The sequence below is a fragment of the Mustela nivalis genome, assembly GCF_964662115.1.
Source record: "Mustela nivalis genome assembly, chromosome: 5".
NCBI lineage: Eukaryota > Metazoa > Chordata > Mammalia > Carnivora > Mustelidae > Mustela > Mustela nivalis.
Window position 1 is genome coordinate 84,882,188 of NC_139024.1, and position 19,064 is coordinate 84,901,251.

Consider the following 19,064-nt stretch of genomic DNA (forward strand, 5'->3'; position numbering starts at 1 on the left):
GGAACATTTCCAAAGCTGCAGAATGGGGATTTGAACGCAGGTCCTTCTGGTTTGAATGCTGGTAGTCTTTCCGCTAGACCCTATGGCTTACACGAAACTCCCTGTGACTTGCACTGTACAACCTCCTTCAAGTGAAGATGTCTGTGTTGTTGATTTACTCATGAGGTTTTATGCACAACACTTCAGAAAATGTCTGCTTTATTTCTGCACATCACCTCATCTCCAAGAGCATGTACATTCAACAGGAAACAGAGTAAACAGAAAAGCAAAGACTAAGATCTTCTTGTCATAATCTGTAACTACATAATTGTAACATTTCAATTATTTATATCACATTGCATATGCATATTCTTCTGTAGGCTGTCTCTGTATTTAGCCACTTAATGAGATACACAAATTACCACTATATATAATTTATCACTAATTTTATTTATAATTTATCTTGACTTTCTTACCAATCCACAGTCATCCAAGTTTCAGATTAGTTTTAAATATTTTACATATATTCACTTGGGACAAAATCTGTTGTGGAAGACTGTCAGCTTGCTGAGAATAAAGTTCATATCTGAATTTTTAATTACTCTTCATGAGTCACTTCTAGTAAATTCCCATTTCTCCCTTCTCAAGTTAAATAAAACATTCTTGCTTTGAATGATAACATACAACTATTTCACTCTAACCTCTGTGGGTTTTTTTTTTTTTTAGCAGCTAAGCTTATTTAATACTTCTTGGAGCAGGTGCAGAGTACACTCTTATTATCATGGGTTATATTGTCTTTTGAAACACTTATGACTATATATATATCTATATATATATAGATATATATATAATTTTTAATTTTAAATTTCCTACCACCTTTTTTAGGTCTTATAATGTGAATAATCTAACAGATGATTTAAAATATCTGTACAAAGTTGCTGGTGCTGATGGAAAAGGTATCACCTTCATCTTTACTGACAATGAAATAAAAGACGAGGCATTTCTGGAATATCTTAACAACCTGTTATCTTCAGGGGAGGTTGGTCTCAAAAGGAGAGAAAAAGCTCCTATTTTTTAAAAATGTAAATTATATTTGAACAGAAAAAGCAGCAACCCTTCATAAGCGAGGCCACTTAACATACATTTTTCATTTTAGAAAGGATTCATGTATACGACGTACTAGATTTTGTTTAAAACAACCTGTGAAATTTATGCTGCCCACCTCCAGGTTTTTTTTTTTTTTGTATGCATTGTTCCATTTTAAATATGATTGCTTACTTATTTTGTCAGTCTTCTATTTGGTCCTGTAATTTATTTTAGAAGAATCACAGTATGTATCTGAGAGTCAGGAGTATAAAAGAGATGAAAGAGTTCTGCCAGCTCTAAGTAGATGTTTGTGTCATCTCTTCTGACACCACCTTTGTCAACGCTCCCATGACCACTCACATGCTTTGTGCTTCATTAGAAGAACTCACGGGACTCAGCAGACAGTTGTACTCCTAAGATTTATGACAGCAGCACAGCAAGGATTCACAGCCACATCAATGCAGAAAAAGGCACATCAGGTGAAATCTGGAGAAATTCATGCTTCGTATGTTCTCATCAAAAAGGTGATACTGGATGTGAGTTCCCTCCAGTGGTGAAATGCAGTCACTTATGCACTGTGTTTCCACTCAGGAAAGCCTGTGGGAGATTCAGAGTTCAACAGTTTTATCAGGGTCTGGTCTGGTTATTTCTCCCTGCCTAGACACAGCTGCCAAAATTCCAGACTCCCAGAAGGAAAGCAGATGCTCACCATGTAGCACAATGTTTGTATTAAGAGCCCAGGCACAGAAAAGCCTTTTCAATTAGTAATAGAGAAGACATTCAAAAACCAAGTTCCCAGAGGGTGGCCTAGTGCTAGCCATCAAAACATATGCTTCTCAAAGTCGGACCCACTGTGTTAACTCTTCCTTGCCCCATGGTGTCTATCAATGCTTGCTGCTGCCTGAGCTCCTTAACTCCCTCAGAGAGGACTTCTGTAAAATGGTGGCATAGGAAAATCCTGAGTTTACCTCCTCCCATGGAAACACCAAATCTACATCTACATATGGATTATTTCCCTCTGAAAAAGATCTGAAAACTAGATAAGCTGCTTCTCCACAACAAAGGATAAGAAACCCACATGAAGATAGGTAGGAGAGGCGGAGACACAGTCTTGCCAAAGACTTCACCCTTATCATAGTGACGTGCAGTAGGGAGGGCTCTCACAAATTTGGAGGAGTGACAGGTTGGTGCCTCACATCAGGCACCCCAACACCTGGAATATACACCAGAGAGAAAAGCCCCCAAAATGTCTGGTTTAGAATACCAATGTGGGGAAGGAAAGAAAAAAAGAAAAGAAAACCATTGGGGTTGACATTCAATGACCCAAAATGCTATAAGAAACCGAGATTCACTACTGATGGACTTCCATATAGTCTTACCCCTAGACCCAGCAAAACAAACAAGCAAACCAACCAACAAACAAAAAACCCCAGCACTTTCAAAGTGCCTAGATCATATGTGAAGAATCATTTGCTAATCTGCAAAATGGAGGTGGACAGGTGAAACTCTCCCCAGAGATGGAAGTTGCTGGTGGATGCCAGTTTTGAACTTTCTACCTACCCTTCTTGCACAAGTGAGAAAGCTGGGACAAAGCACCCTACTGTCACCATACTAAAACAGGCTGGGGTGAGTGAGTGTTCAGTACTATTCTGCCACCTTGTTGAAGTTGAAGAGCGTGGGTTGCAGCAATCCCTTGCTCACTGGCTGGGGCAGGTGAGCATTAATGTGGAATTCACCTGTTCCCTAGGTAAGGTCAGCAAGCATTGGGAGGTTGAGACACCCCCTTTCGTTGGCTGGGGCTGGCAAGTGCAAAAGGAGGAAACATTCTTCCACTCTAGTTTAAAGCTGGTGCATACACTCGGACAAGGCACTCAGTCTCTGCAGTCTTGAAGACCACGGAAGCATGCAGTTAAAACATTTTTCCTACTGCTTTTCTGAAGCTGGCAAGTGTACCCCTCTTACACACTCTCCAGCTGCCTAGTTAAAGCCAGCAGCATGGGCAATCTACATGGGGATGCCCCTTGATTGCCTCCTGGTGGCCAAGGGGACTGACATTCCTAAGCTCCAGGAATGTAACATTTGGAAAGACAGTTCTTGGAAGACCATCACACCCAGGATACTGCACAGATGAGGGACTGTAACACAACCCCAGTCTTCCTGTGAAAAAGCCTATATATTTAGCTTGAAGCTTCCACAAGAGGGACAGGCTTTCAGTTTCCCACACATCTAAAGGTTGAGAAGACATTCAAAGGGAATGTAAGCAGGAAGACACTATCCTTCCACAACCCCTTGGCCTTGCTATAGTTCAACAAGACCTCCTGGGAAGGAGTTTATATACTTGTCTGGAGCCCCAACTTCTGTGATTTGGAGAGATTTCCTATTCTGAGGACAGCAGCCATTATGACTGTGGCCATAACAGGACTGTATGTATTTTCACAGTTTAAAAACTGTTGCTAGAGGGTCTACATTCCAATCAATCCAAAACCAGGTACTAAATGAGATTCCTCCCCCTTGGACACTGACTGGTTTTGGTGCACCCTCAACAACAGGGGCATATCAACAATAAATAAGGTGGTTTGGAAAATCAAAAAGTTTTGTCAGCCAACCAAGAGCTAGGGCAATGTTGAATGAGAAGTTCCATCACCTACATAAGGCTACTTCTTCAAGACTGGGAGAGGTAGCTGTTTTGTCTCATAGAAACAAACCCAGAGAAAACAAAAACAAACACAGAGAGTCAATCAAAATGAGGAAACAGAGAAATATGTTCCAAATGAAAAGCAAAAGCATTAGAAAAAGACCTTGATGACAAGGAGATAAGTAACCTACCTGATAAAAGATTCAACTTAATGATCATAAAGATGCTTACTGAACTCATGAGGGGAATGGATGAACACAATGAGAACTTTAATAAAAATATTGACAACATAAGAAAGTACCAAATAGAGGTTACAGAGCTGAAGAATTACAATAACTAAACTAAAAATAATACACAGGAAGAGTTCAACAGCAGACTGGTAGAAGTGAAACAAATCAACAAGCTGGAAGACAAAGAAATGAAAATCAGGGCAGCAAAAAGAAAAAAAATAATGAAGATGATGTAAGAGATATATGGGACAACAGCAAGTTGAATAAAAGTTGCATTATGGGGGCACCAAAGGAGAAGAGAGAGAAAAGGGGACAGAAAACTTATTTGAAGAAATAGTGGCTGAAAATTTTCCTAACCCGGGGGAGGAAACAGACATCCAGGGCCAGGAAGCCTAGAGTTCCAAATAAGATGAACCTAAAGAGATTCATGTTAGGACACATTATAATTAAAATGTCAAAGGTTGAAGATAAAGAGAGAATTTAAAAGCAACAAGTGAAAAAATTGTTACATATAAGGGAAAATTCCTTAAAGTTATCAGCTGATTTCCCAGCAGAAACCTTACAGGCCAGAAGCGAGTGGCACAATATATGCAAAGTGCTAAAAGGAAAAAAATACTTCCAATTAAGAATACTCTATCCACGAAAGTTATCATTCAGAACTGAAAGAGATAAATAGTTTTTCAGGTTAGTAAAAGCTAAAGGAGTTCATCCCTACTAAACCAGCTTTACAAGAAATGTTAAAGGAACTTCTAAAAAGAAATGGCACTAATTAATAATAAGAAAGCACATAAAAATAAAAATCTCACTGGAAAAGATAAATATAGTAAATGGAATTTACTATATTTATGGTATGGTATTTACTATATTTATGGTATATTATGGAATATAGTATGGAAAAGATAAAAATAATAAAGGGAATGTGTTAATCACTTAAGAAACTACTAAAACTACTATGAAGGTAGTAAAGGTAAAGGTGATAAAATTAACTAAAACCATAATAATCAGTTAAGGGATATAAAAAGATGTAAAGTGTGACATTGAAAACATAAAACATGGGGGAAAGTAGTAAAACTGAAGAATTTTGGACTGTGTTGAAATTTAAGTTTCTATCAAATTAAAACAGAATGTTAAATATATAAAATGATAAAGTGAACCTCGCAGTATCGACAAAGCATAAACTTAGAGTAAATGCTTTAAAGAAAAAGAGCAAGGAATCAAAACGTAACACTGAAGAAAATAGTCAAACCAGAAGGGATGAGAGAAAGAGAAGAAGAAAGGAACAGAAAGGAACAATGAAAGCAGCCAGAAAACAATTAACAAAATGGCACTAGGTTACATACCCATCAAACACTACTTTAAATGCAAGTGGACTAAATTATCTAATCAAAGACAAAGAGTGGCTCAATGGATTAAAAAAAAAGAAAACCCATCTATGTGCTGCCTACAGGGGACCCACTTCAGAAGTAAGGACACAGAATGACAGTGAAGGGACAGAAGATAGTCCATGCAGATGGAAATGAAAAGATAGCTGGTATAGCTGTATTTAAATCAGACAGAACAGACATTAAAACAAAGATAGTAATAAAAGACAAAGAGGGCACTATATAATGAAAAGGAGTCCATCCAGAAAGGAGAATATAACATCTATAAATGTATATGAACCAAACATAAGAGCACCGAAATACATAAAACAAGTATTAATATATCTAGAAGGAGAAACTGATAGCAATGCAATAGTAGGGGACTTTAACACCCCACTTAAATCGATGGAGAGATCATCAAGATAGAAAATCATTTAGAAAATACCAGCTTTAAATGATTAGCTAGACCATGTGGATTTAATAGATATACATATAGGATGTTCCATCCCAAAACACTCTTCTCAAGTGCACATGAAACATTCTCAAGGATGGATCACATGTTAGGCCACAAAACAAGTCTTAATGAATTCATGAATATACAATGGGAAAAGGATAATCTCTTCAATAAATGGTGTTGGAAAAACTAGACAGCCACATGCAGAAGGAGGAAACTGTACCACTACTTTACACCATGCACAAAAATTAACTCAAAATAGATTAAAGACTTAAAGGTAAGACCCCAAACCATAAAACTCCTAAAAGAAAACATATGTGGTAAGCTCTCTGACATTGGTCTTAGCAGTGTTTTTATAGATGTGACTCCAAAAGCAAGGGAAACTAATGGAAAAAGAAACAGATTGGATTATATCAAACTAAAATGCTTCTACACAGTGAAGGTAGCCATCAACAAAATTAAAAGGTAACCTATTAAATGGGAGAAGGTATTTGCAAGTTGAATATCTGATAAGGGGTTAATATTCAAAATATATAAAGAACTCCTCCAACTCAACAACAACAACAAAAACCCCAAGTAATCCTATAGATTATAGATCAAAGGATCTGAATATATATTCTTCCAGAGAAAATATACAGATGGCTAATAAGCACATGAAAAAATGATCAGCATCATTAATTGTCAGAAAAATGGAAAACAAAACCACTGCAAGATAACATCTCACACTTGTCAGAATGGCTGTTATCAAAAAGATAAGAAATAAAAAGTTTTGATAAGGATGTGTAGAAAAGGGAACCCTCATGCACTGTTGGTAGGAATGCAAACTGATGCCCTCACATCACTTGAAAAACAGTATGGAGGAGCCTCAAAAAGTTAAAAATAGAACCACTGTGTGATCCAGCAATTCCACTACTGGGTAGCTAGCTGAAGAAAATGAAGACACTAATTCAAATAGATATATGCACCTTTTGCTCATTGTAGCAATATTTACAGTAGCCAAAGCATGACAACAACCCAGATACCATAAGTGGATAAAAGGATAAAGAAGATATAGCATGTGTGTACACACACACACACACACACACACACACACACACACACAGTGGAATACTACTTAGCCCCAACAAAAAATATAATCTTGCCATTCATGAGCACATGGGTAGAACTTCAGAGTAGTAAGTTAAGTGAAATAAGTTAGAGAGAGGTAAATACCTCATGCTTTTTAAAATATGAGATATCTAAAACACAAAAAACTCCTAGATAGAGAGTATAGATCAGTGGTTGAGAGAGGGAGGGGAACTTGCTGGGATGGGAGTGGGGGAGAAGGGCAAAGGGTATCAAGCAAAGGGTACCAACAGAATTTCCTCCTGATTAAACTGCCCAATAACAAGTTGCATTATTTGTTATCTCTGGCAAATGAGGGATTCTGACTGTGGAGATGCAGAAAGAAAATATGAGAAAACATAACGTGTGGGGGGCGGGGAATTGGTGTGGGGAACTTACAAAGTACGAGTCTTGTCTGTTTCTCAAAGATCTCCAATCTGTTTGCACGAGATGAGATGGATGAAATCACCCAAGGTCTGATATCAGTGATGAAGAAGGAAATGCCTCGCCACCCTCCTACCTTCGATAATCTGTATGAGTACTTCATTTCAAGATCAAGGAAGAACTTGCATGTTGTTCTCTGCTTTTCTCCAGTGAGTTGTCACTTTATATTTACGTGGGAGGAATTATTTGTTGAAATGCACTTAATAGTTTACCTTCTCTGATGAGATGATTTGCTCAGAAACTAACATTTGTCACACTGAATTGAAATCAACACTTCATTACTACCAGTCTCTGCGGGAGGCAACCTCATACCAAAGTGTAATAATTTAAAATATTCATTTTATTAGATATTATTACATAGCCTACAACTTCCATTAATTGCCTAGAGATATAGATCACTTGAATTGTAAGGAATTTGGTGATCTTGTCCAGCTCTTCCTTCAATATAGACATATGATCTAGAATGTCCCTGATGTAGGTTTGAATATCCCTAGCACACTGTATTATCCAGTAGTAGCTAATAGACACGTATGGCCATTTAAATTTTGATTAGTTGAAATGAAGTAAAAATAAAAATTCAATTCTTCAGTCCCATTAGTGCTATTTCAAGTGCTCAGTAACTACGTGTGGCTTGTGGCCACCATACTGGATGGCACAGACACAGAACACTTCCACAATCCTGGTTATATCACGCAGCTCTACTCAGCAGGTCTCACTAACTTACAAGCCAGCCTGCTTAATTTTTACATAGTCTAATTCCCGGAGAGGTCTTCTATGGGATGAATTGAATTTTGTCTATTTTTTCCCCCCTGTGATTCTGATTTGGCTTGTAAAATGAATCCAATCCCTCCCTGCCCCCCGTACCTAGCTCCTCATATATTTAGAGAAAATTTTTGCAGATTCCCAAAGTTGCTTCCTCTGTGGACCAAACACCTCCCACCCCTTCTGCTATTCTCACTTGTCCTCGTGTCCAGGGCTTTCACCATCCTGGTCATCTTTCTTTAGAAGAAGAGTCTTAGTCACTTTCCTCATAAAGGTAACTTTTACAATCCAACCCAGTAATGCCAGATCTAGTCTTAACGTCAGGGAATGGTGTGGAGGAACGGTGTGGAAATACTACTTCCCTTCATCTGAACATTTCATTGATATATTAATGCAGCATAAGATTTTTTTTTAATTGTGATGTCACACTGTTGGCTCTGAATACCTAAGTCTCTCTTGAGCGGAATCATCATCACTCTGTATGTCTGACGCTTTCTGACTTTGTTGTCAACAGGTTGGCGAGAAGTTCCGAGCCCGTTCTTTGAAATTTCCTGGCTTGATATCAGGTTGCACCATGGACTGGTTTAGTCGCTGGCCGAAGGAGGCCTTGATTGCAGTGGCCTCCTATTTCCTTTCAGGCTATAATATTGTCTGCTCCAGTGACACTAAAAGACAGGTTGTAGAGACAATGGGCCTCTTCCATGACATGGTCTCCGAAAGCTGTGAAAATTATTTCCAACGGTGAGTGGCTTTCCCTGAGGTCTGACTGCAGCCAGAGAGGAATTCTGTCAGCAGCCAGACTGAGTGTGTACAAGGTCCCAGCTGCACTTAGATTTTTTTTTTCCTGGCTTTGATTTTCTAATGATTATGTATTGAAATCAGGATAAATCAATGAGACTTCAAGAAGAACTAGTGTCCATACTTAAGCACCTCTTTCCCTCCAGGCTTCAAAGGAGCAGATGCTTAATGAATCACTTTATTTCCTTTGCTTAATTTCTTTTTTGAAAATGACTTAACTAATTCCCGATAAATTGTTTAAAATTAGTTTCCTACTCAAATGCATTGTTTATTTTAATTAAAGAAGTACACTGTTTTAAAGTTTCACTATTGCCTGATGTTAAGGGACATTTTGGGTTTTGTGTTTGCACTTCTTAGTCTTAGCAATGTTTTTGTGCCAAATAATCTTAATTAACTGCAGGAGAGTCCATTGGCTAAAAGTAGCAATGGTGTTCACACGTGAAAACTGTTGTCAGCAGTTCAAAAATACAACTTCTTCCCTTCTCAAAGCATGATAGCCACTGTGTACATTTGATAGATGGAATTTGATAGATAGAATAAAGGTGGACCAAAATAATCGTTGGGCTTCTGGAGGCAATGAACCTGCCAGAAGGAATTTTTCCAGCTAGAGAGTCGAAGTAACACTTAGAGGTTCCTATCTTGTAAAAGGATGTTTATCCTGGACTCTATCCCCAGAAACCCCCCCTCTTAACTAGTTCTGGATAACCACCCTCCAGATCCTCTTGGTGGACCCATGCGTATTTTTACGCTTAGCAAGATTTTCGTTCCATTTAACTTGAACTCCTTCTGCCACTGTCATCTGTGGAAAGTTTTACCTTCTTACAGCTACAAAAAACTGTGTCTTTATTTTTGAAAAATTTGGTGTATTTTCCTAAATTCTTATATCCTTTTAGGTTGGGGAAGTTTATTCTGAATGTGCTATTTATCAAATGCTTAAGTGCTAGTCACATATATGCCTGAGTCCTTAAAATTTTTTTAATGTTAATAGTCTTCAGGGGTGCCTGGGTGGTTCAGTGGGTTGAAGCTTCTGCTTTCAGCTCAGGTCATAGTCTCAGGGTCCTGGGATCGAGCCCCACATCGGACTTTCTGCTCAGGGAGGAGCCTGCTTTCCCCTCTCTCCCTGCCTGTCTCTCTGCCTACTTGTGATCTCTGTCTGTCAAATAGGTAGATAAAATCTTAAAAAAAAAAAAAAAAAAAACAAAACTTCAGAACTCCAAAAGTGAAAAATTAATTAAAAGATAAAATTATTTTATAGTATGTGAGGAGCTCTTCTTTGACTTGAGTTTCTCCTGTATAAAATTATTCCTTTTATTTAATTCTGCCATTAAATAGAATTACTGTACTAAAGCCACAGTGAGTTGAACAGTTGAATCAAGTGTGACCATTCACAGTTCCTGCCCTCCCGCTAGTGAATCACCCTTCAGAATTACACTGATTCCACAGTGGGAAGAATGTCCGTAGGATGCTTTCTAGGTATAATCAGAATGATAGAGATGAAGATCATCTTTACGTTCTATTTTCAGATACCGCCGAAGAGCACATGTGACTCCCAAGTCTTATCTCTCATTTATAAATGGTTATAAGAACGTTTATACTGAAAAGGTGAAACATATCAATGAACAAGCTGAACGCATGAATATTGGTAAGCAGAATGGGATCTTTTAAGGGCTTCTTGATAGGAATCCATATATATATATCCACAGATTATGCATACATATATATGGACTATATTGGAATCATATGGTTTTGGGGGGAAAGGGGGAACACTCATCTGTACATTTCCCAAATTCCATGGTCAGTACTCCCAACATGGCTGATGAAACACAACATTATATGGAAACAATATGTAATATATTTAATGTATATATGTGTATATGATATGATATAATATGAAATGATAATGTAATACATATGTAATATTGCATATGTGTGTATATTATTGTATGTATGTAATATGCATATTATGCATATATGTGTAATGTGTATAATATTATATATATTACACTAGTTTATATTGTGTTTGAAAACAAAGTACTGACTTTACCCTTAGTATAGGTTATTTTGAGGGATACTGTTAGGGCCTTTTAGGTAAAAGAAGAAGCTTCTTCTTTGAGAACGAAGCTTCTTCATTGAGAAGCTTCCAGGCAAGGGCTTCTGGGTGACTCCGTTGGTTAAGCATCTGTCTTCCGATCAGGTCATGATCTCAGGTCCTGTCATAGATTCCCATATTGGGCTCCATGTTCAGTGGGGAGTCTGCGTCTGCCTCTCCCTCTACCCTTCCTCTTACTTGTGCTTGCTTTCCCTCTCAAACAAATAAAATCTTAAAGAAAATAAAACAAAACAAAATGGAACTTCCGAGGAGAAGAAAACCTAAACAGAGGTAGTCTGTTTTCTCTCTTGAACATTTTCTCCCGCCCCTTCAACTCTGGGTTCAGGCTGTTGGGCCAGGAGCCCCATTGTCACTGAGTTACTATCTGCAGATGGAGAAAATCCAGCTCTTGGGAACTGACCATGATTTCAGTTTTTGTTTCATTACAGTTTGTTTTGATTTGCATAAAGTTTGCCATGTTAATGGTTCTCATATTTCTAACAAAGGAAAAAGGAAAAAGAAAATCAAAACAAAAAGAGGTAGTTTACCTGAACAATGAATTTCTATGTCCAGTACATGTAATATAAGCAGAAAAAGTATAAATTGGAACAAATTATATGTTAAGAAAGCATTATGGCCCAAACACTCCATAGAGAAGTACAAAAATCCTGGACCCCCTTCTTCTGCAACAAATATGATCCCATAGCTCCAAGATCTCCAAGATCTGTGCAGTTACACTGATGGAAACACCGTGGAAGAAACCATCCTTTGTTTTTCTCATAGCTCACCTTCTTGTAGCTTTCCATATGATTCTCTATGATCAGTGGTGGGCTGGAGCTACTTGTAGCCTCTACAGTTGATTGTTAAGTCATAGAAATTTTATAATCTGGTTACATAGCACATCTTTAATTAAAAATTAAATCCTATAAACTAACAAATAAATTATGTTTGAAAAAGGCAAGAACGGGAATGCCTGGATGGCTCAGTCAGTTAAGCATCTCCCTTCATCTCAGGTCATGATTCCGGGGTCCTGGGATTGAGCCCCGAGTCAGGCTCCGACTCAGTGGGGAGTCTGCTTCTCCCTCTGCCTCTGCCTTCCCTCCCCATCCATGCTCTCTCTCTCAAATAAATAAATAAAATCTTTAAAAAAAAGGAAAAAGGCAAGAATACTCAAAATTCATCACATCTTAGTTATTTTTATTCTATTTTACTGCTATGAATGTTGTTGAGGTTATTTCTATTCTATCAGTATGATAGGCATATAATGAATGGTGTGCTACTGGGAATCTCTTGGTAACTTCAGATCAGCCCTTGTGGGAATACTGACACCATGGAAATTGGAAAACATATAGATGAGTGCTCCCCCCTCCTCCCAAGACACTCGTGCTAAATGCTCACCCACACACCACTGTCTAGAACTCAGTTGGAATGGGAGAAAATCCAGTTGTTGTGCTCTATGGCACTGAAAGTCACAGGGCCAGTCGTGCAGGTGTTAGCAGCTGTCTTCATTTTCACAGCAAAGAGAACCACACGACTGTGACTATATTACCTGTTCATTTGTCACAGCAGCAGTGTGATTTGAAGGCAAAAAAAAAAAAGATATTTACATCATTAATAATGATGTTTGCAAAGCCAAGGAGAGGACTAATTTTGTCAACAAAGTGTCCTAAGTTAATCTTACTCAATATGGCCTTGGGATCTTCCCTTAAATTTAGGTAGATGGTGTTCTTCACCCCCTGTCAAAACCCTCAGAGATATAGTCAAAATCGATGGTCCTCATACATACGTATTTGTCCATAAATAATCATCTTATGGTTGTTAGAATACTGGTACAGTTCCTTGTAAGTAGTAAATACTGAGCAAATATTTGAGAAAGGATTGTTCAGATACTAAGCAAGCATGTATGTGTGTGTGTGTGTTTGTAAAGGTCTGGATAAGCTCATGGAGGCGAGCGAATCAGTGGCTAAGCTCTCTCAGGACCTCGCAATAAAGGAGAAGGAGCTGGCAGTGGCTTCCATAAAAGCAGATGAAGTGAGTTGGCATTTACTGTATAACCAGTGGTGAGGAATTGTAGTTCACATTTTAAAAAGCATTGTTTATAAAAATGTTACTAAAGGGGTGCCTGGGTGGCTTAGTAGTTGGGCATCTGCCTTGGGCTCAGGTCATGATCCCAAAGTCCTGGGATAAAGCCCCGAGTCAGGCTCTCTGCTCAGTGGGGAGCCTGCTTCCCCCTCTCTCTGCCAGCCTCTCTGCCTACTTGTGATCTCTGTGTCTGTCAAATACATAAATAAATAAAATATTTTTAAAAAAACATTTCTAAAAATGTATAATGACGGATGTCTGGGTGGCCCAGTTGGTGGGACGTCATCTTTGGCTTGCGTTATGGTCCTAGGTCCCTGGAATCGAGTCCCACATTGGGCTTCCTGCTCTGTGGGTAGTCTACTTCTCTCTCCCTCTCTGCCCCTTCCCCTGCTTGTGCTCTCTTTCCCTCTCTCTCTTTCTTTCTCTTTCTCAAATAAATAAATAAAATCTTAAAAAAAATAATGTATAAAATCACAAACTGGGACGCCTGGGTGGCTTAGTTGGTTGGGCAGCTGCCTTCAGCTTGGGTCGTGATCCTGGCATCCTGGGATCGAGTCCCGCATCGGCTCCTTGCTCGGCCTGGAGCCTGCTTCTCCCTCTGCCTCTGCCTGCCATTCTGTCTGCCTGTGCTCGGTCTCTCTCCCTCTCTCTCTGATAAATAAATAAAATCTTTTAAAAAAATAAATAAATAAAATCACAAACTATTTCTAGTGAGATAACATTCACAATGACTATTAGGTATTTTTGCTTAACTTACACCAAGAGACACCTAAATTATTATATCCCCTACCTGGTCTAAGACTATTCTTTCTTCTCTCGGTCTGTCTTTTTTGTTCTCACTTATCTATGAAATGTTTGCCTCTCTCTAAGTTATATTTGGTCTTCTCTTTGAGGTTCCTGCATGATGAGCGTTTCTAGTATGGCCCAAGACTCATCTAAAGTTTATGTCAAGGAAGGAAAAAGCTAAGAGGAATTGTTGGTGGAGTTAAAAACAAACAAACAAACAAAAAAACTCCTCCCAAATTGAAAAGGATATATGTATGCTATTTTTTGATCTGTGACCATCATCTTCCACTCACTCAGTTGGTTAACTGGGTACTTACCTTAGTCAGTTACTGAAATGAGAGATATAGCATAGGAGAGGGTCTTAGCATTGTCCTGCTGTATAGGCATTCAACAAATACAACCTATTTTATTTTCCTTACCTGGGCTTTGATATGGTTTCTGACTTTCTTCCATTACACATACTTGAGCTGTGTTAATTTTCTAGAAATTACATAGAATAAAAAGGCCATTTTCCTGAAAGCTTAAAATTTTATACTTATATATTTTATATATTTGGCATATAAATATATATAAATATATATATATATATTTATATATATATATATATATATATATATATATATATTTGTAAGCCTCAGGGAAGCTTAGAACATAGAAGATCTCAAGAATCTGCTTAAAGGAGTTACTGTAATACACCTTAAGACATAGATTGGGGAATATATATAAAATATACATAGGGAATAAATTTGCTCTTATTTGTGTTTTCTTTTTTATTATTATTATTTGTGTTTTCTGTTATATCAAATAAATATTCTCTCACTGCTCAAATCTGTCCATTTTGCTCAGAAGTTACCTATTAGACCTCATGTGTCCTCTCAATTTAACAGGTACTGGCAGAAGTCACGGTAAGTGCTCAGGCTTCAGCCAAAGTGAAAAACGAAGTGCAGGAGGTGAAAGACAAAGCTCAAAAAATTGTGGATGAAATTGACAGTGAGAAAGTAAAAGCGGAGACCAAGCTGGAGGCGGCCAAACCCGCCCTCGAAGAAGCAGAGGCGGCCCTGAATGTGAGCATGCGCTGTTGCCCCTCTCAGCGCCCATCCCAGCCCGCTCCCTGGGTCCTTCTGCGAAAGTCACCGCACAACTTCTAGAATCTGAAAACTGAATGGAATTCTAATGTGATTGATAATCTCTGAGTCTGAAGACAAATGTTTCTGTTGGTTCAATATTCTGAGTTCTAATTTTTTTTTTTAAGTCTTTAGTTCTTATAACTTGTTAGTTTCACGCCACAAATCAGCTTTCCGTGAGAGCTGAGAAATAATGCGAGTGATTCATGGCCTGAACAATAGTGTAAGGGATGTTGATTATATAGACAGCCTCCCCAGTTCCTCCAAAGCATCCCCTCCAGATTACTTTATGTGCCTTTTAAAAATCTTCTCGCGGGTTCTGGGGGCTCTTAGGATAAGGCTCGGGGCTAGGCGTCCACAGTTGGGAGACAACCTATAGTTGCCTCTTGCAACCCCCACTCCCTAAATAGATGATATGAAGTAAATTTACTGCACTTTTTTTTGGATCTCTGTGGGGATTATAATTCCTCATTGATCCTTGAAAAATCAATGTAAGCATAAAAAGTAATGAATACAGTTTGCTGGGCACACAGAAAGTACTTAGTAAATATCACTGCCGCGTTGCAACTGGTAACTGGTCTCCTGTCTACCCCTTGGGCCCTTCTGCCATTCTGTCTCCACACACAGTATGGTCCAGCCATGCAGAAACACCCACAGGCTTCTGGAAGAATCACGGTGTGTTTAAATGTGTCTCTCCCTCTGCCAGGAATGCCTCCCCTAACCTTCATTGCCTAATAAGAGCCATTCTCCAGGACCAGGCTCATCCCTTCCAGGAAGGTTTTGACTCTTCAGATTTACCCTTGTGTTTCCTGTCACCCCTCTGCTTCTAGCATAATGACAATTCTAGTTTAGGATAATTGTGCTTTCTTTTTCTTCCTTGGAAGATTATGAGGACAGGGCTATTTTTCTTTATTTTCTTTCTTTTTTTGAAAAATGGGAGGATGCCTCTATTTGTTGAGTAACTAGATTTATGATAATCATTTAATAAAATTGTGACAATGATCAGGACACATTCTCCACCCCCACTCCCTTTATGAGTACTACAATAATATACAAGAAAGAGAAATCACTGAACAAACAAGTCTTTTTTTTTTTTTTTAATTTATTTTTTATTTTCAGCATAACAGTATTCATTATTTTTCACCACACCCAGTGCTCCATGCAATTCGTGCCCTTTATAATACCCACCACCTAGTACCCCAAACTCCCACCCCCCACCCCTTCAAAATCCTCAGATTGTTTTTCAGAGTCCATAGTCTCTCATGGTTCACCTCCCCTTCCAATTTCCCCCAACTCCCTTCTCCTCTCTAACTCCCCATGTCCTCCATGCTATTTGTTATGCTCCACAAATAAGTGAAACCATATGATAATTGACTCTCTCTGCTTGACTTATTTCACTCAGCATAATAATCTCTTCCAGTCCCATCCATGCTGCTACAAAAGTTGGGTATTTGTCCTTTCTTTTTTTTTTTTTTTTTTTTTTTTTTTAAATAAACATATATTTTTATCCCCAGGGGTACAGGTCTGTGAATCACCAGGTTTACACACTTCACAGCACTCACCAAAGCACATACCCTCCCCAATGTCCATAATCCCACCCCCTTCTCCCAAACCCCCTCCCCCCAGCAACCCTCAGTTTGTTTTGTGAGATTAAGAGTCACTTATGGTTTGTCTCCCTCCCAATCCCATCTTGTTTCATTTATTCTTCTCCTACCCACTTAAGCCTCCATGTTGCATCACCACTTCCTCATATCAGGGAGATCATATGATAGTTGTCTTTCTCTGCTTGACTTATTTCGCTAAGCATGATACGCTCTAGTTCCATCCATGTTGTCGCAAATGGCAAGATTTCATTTCTTTTGATGTGAACAAACAAGTCTTAAAGGATTTTATTGATCATGTTATATTCCAATCCTTCTTGCCTTGAATGTCAGCTAACATCTTATTCCAAGCCCCGCTGACAGATAGAAACTTGGAAAAATATTTTTGTGAGCCATATGTTGTAATAACTTCTCTTTTCTCCTTTGAATTTCTCCCCCTTCCTTTGACAGGGCAGCCCTTAAAATGAACACTGAAGGTGAGGTTTCTGTTATTCAGAAAGTGCAACAGGGTTCCTGTGCTCCTCTTTTCCTACCACACTTAGAGTATGTGCTCTGAAGATACAAGTTACCTGAATGTTACCCATCAATGAGGCTTGTTGCCAACATAGACTTGAGGTGGAGGGCAATGAATGGTAGTGATATTCTATAACAATTAGTTGAGAGCAACAGGAGAAAAGAGAATAAAAACTAATAGAAATCCCAAGATAACAATGAAAAAAGCATAATGCGAAATTCTTGGAGTACAAGTCCTTAAGGGAATAATGTCAGGGGATAGGGAGAAAGTACATTTTAAAGCTTTCTACTTTCATTGTTTAAAAGCATTAGATATCAATATGATTATTAATACTACTCAACAAAATAACATATTGATTCCTAATCCCAAATACAGACTATCAAACCAAATGATATTGCCACAGTCAGGAAACTTGCCAAGCCCCCGCATCTTATTATGAGAATCATGGACTGTGTCCTGCTACTATTTCAAAAGAAAATTGACCCAGTTACTATGGATCCAGAAAAACCCTGCTGCAAGCCTTCCTGGGGAGAGTCATTAAAAGTAAGTAAAAAAAATCTTTTCAAGTCCTAAAGGTGCATTAGAGCCTCCCAGCCCAGGACCTTCAATATAGACCACACAAGCTGGCAGGCAGTAATTGATAATTGTGTACTGAAGACTTTTTCTTAGATTGCATTTCCCAAAGTGTAAGTAGGGAAAGATTGTAAAGCTGAATGGTTTCTTTTTGTAAAAAGTGTTTAAAACCAGAGGCTTTTTTTTTTTTTTAAAGATTTATTTATTGACAGAGAGAGAGAAGGAGAGAGCACAAGCAGGGGGTAGTGGCAGATGAAGAGGGAAAAGCAGGTTCCCCAGTGAGCACGGAGCCTGATGCAGGGCTGGATCCCAGGCCCCTGGGATCATGACCTGAGCTGAAGGTAGATATTTAACCGATGGAGCCATGCAGGCACCCCTTAACACACCCCTTGATATCACCCCAACCCAGTGTCCAAAAGAGAGCTTGTATGGTTGTGGCATTTGGATGCATGCACTGGACAGGAAACTTATTCATTCACCACAGTCACAGGAAGACAATTTGCAACTTACAGATTTAGGCTGACTACCATCGCATAGTCTTGATTTGTATGTATAAGAGTGTATCAATCATTACTTCTTTGAAAAAATTCAATTTAGAATTATATGCTAACTCAGGAAGAAAGTATTTTACTCCCAGAGCTTACGGGTTGTAATGCTATTTTTCAGTTGATGAGTGCAACGGGGTTCCTGTGGAGCCTCCAGCAGTTCCCCAAGGATACTATAAATGAAGAGACTGTTGAGTTACTGCAGCCGTATTTTAACATGGATGATTATTCTTTGGAAAATGCCAAAAAAGTCTGTGGGAATGTGGCTGGTCTGCTATCTTGGACCCTTGCTATGGCAACATTTTATGGTATCAATAGAGAAGTGTTGCCTCTGAAGGTAAGAGTTTCCCTCCTTCTCCTAGGAAATCAATGTTTAATAAAATCTATCTCTGGTATTACTCCTATGAAAAGACAAAGCATAATTTTGACTACATTTTTTATTTTCTTCATGTCCTCTCACATTTCTTGTTTTCTTTACCTCTGATTAGTGTTTCTTGGCATGACAGACAAGAAATCAAAACCAACTTATTAACTTAAACAGAAAATGGATTCATTGCCAGTAATAATTAAGCTGTCATAAAACAAAACTTGCCATTTCTTTAAAGTTTAAAGAGATTAAGTTTGGAGGTAGAATTTGATTACTATATTCCCAACAAAGTTTATAAAAATAAAGCTCAACACCCAGAAATGTTTTAAATTTGAAAGATGGGGGGGAAACCCTTATATGTATCTAAGAAACAAATGATCAGTCAAAATCAAAAAAGCTTGCAGAAGAGAAATCAGGATGGCACAGACCTCCTGCAACCCTAAATATTAGAATGTAATGGGAAAATATGTGCAGAGTATTGAGGAAATTGCGGTGACCCCAAGAATGTAAGAACTGGCCAGGCTGACCTT

The 19,064-nt window shown here is 38.4% G+C and overlaps 1 protein-coding gene across 1 annotated transcript in view; it reads left to right on the forward strand.

Moving 5' to 3' along the window:
* Positions 1–19,064, forward strand: part of DNAH8 (dynein axonemal heavy chain 8) — a 343,899-nt gene that overhangs the window by 211,795 nt on the left and 113,040 nt on the right. Inside the window, exons 63-70 of the mRNA XM_082729671.1 lie at positions 865–1,018; positions 7,278–7,442; positions 8,570–8,796; positions 10,377–10,495; positions 12,870–12,973; positions 14,698–14,874; positions 17,425–17,592; positions 18,289–18,504. Coding sequence (XP_082585797.1) covers positions 865–1,018; positions 7,278–7,442; positions 8,570–8,796; positions 10,377–10,495; positions 12,870–12,973; positions 14,698–14,874; positions 17,425–17,592; positions 18,289–18,504 — 1,330 coding nt within the window. The remainder of the gene's footprint in view (positions 1–864; positions 1,019–7,277; positions 7,443–8,569; positions 8,797–10,376; positions 10,496–12,869; positions 12,974–14,697; positions 14,875–17,424; positions 17,593–18,288; positions 18,505–19,064) is intronic.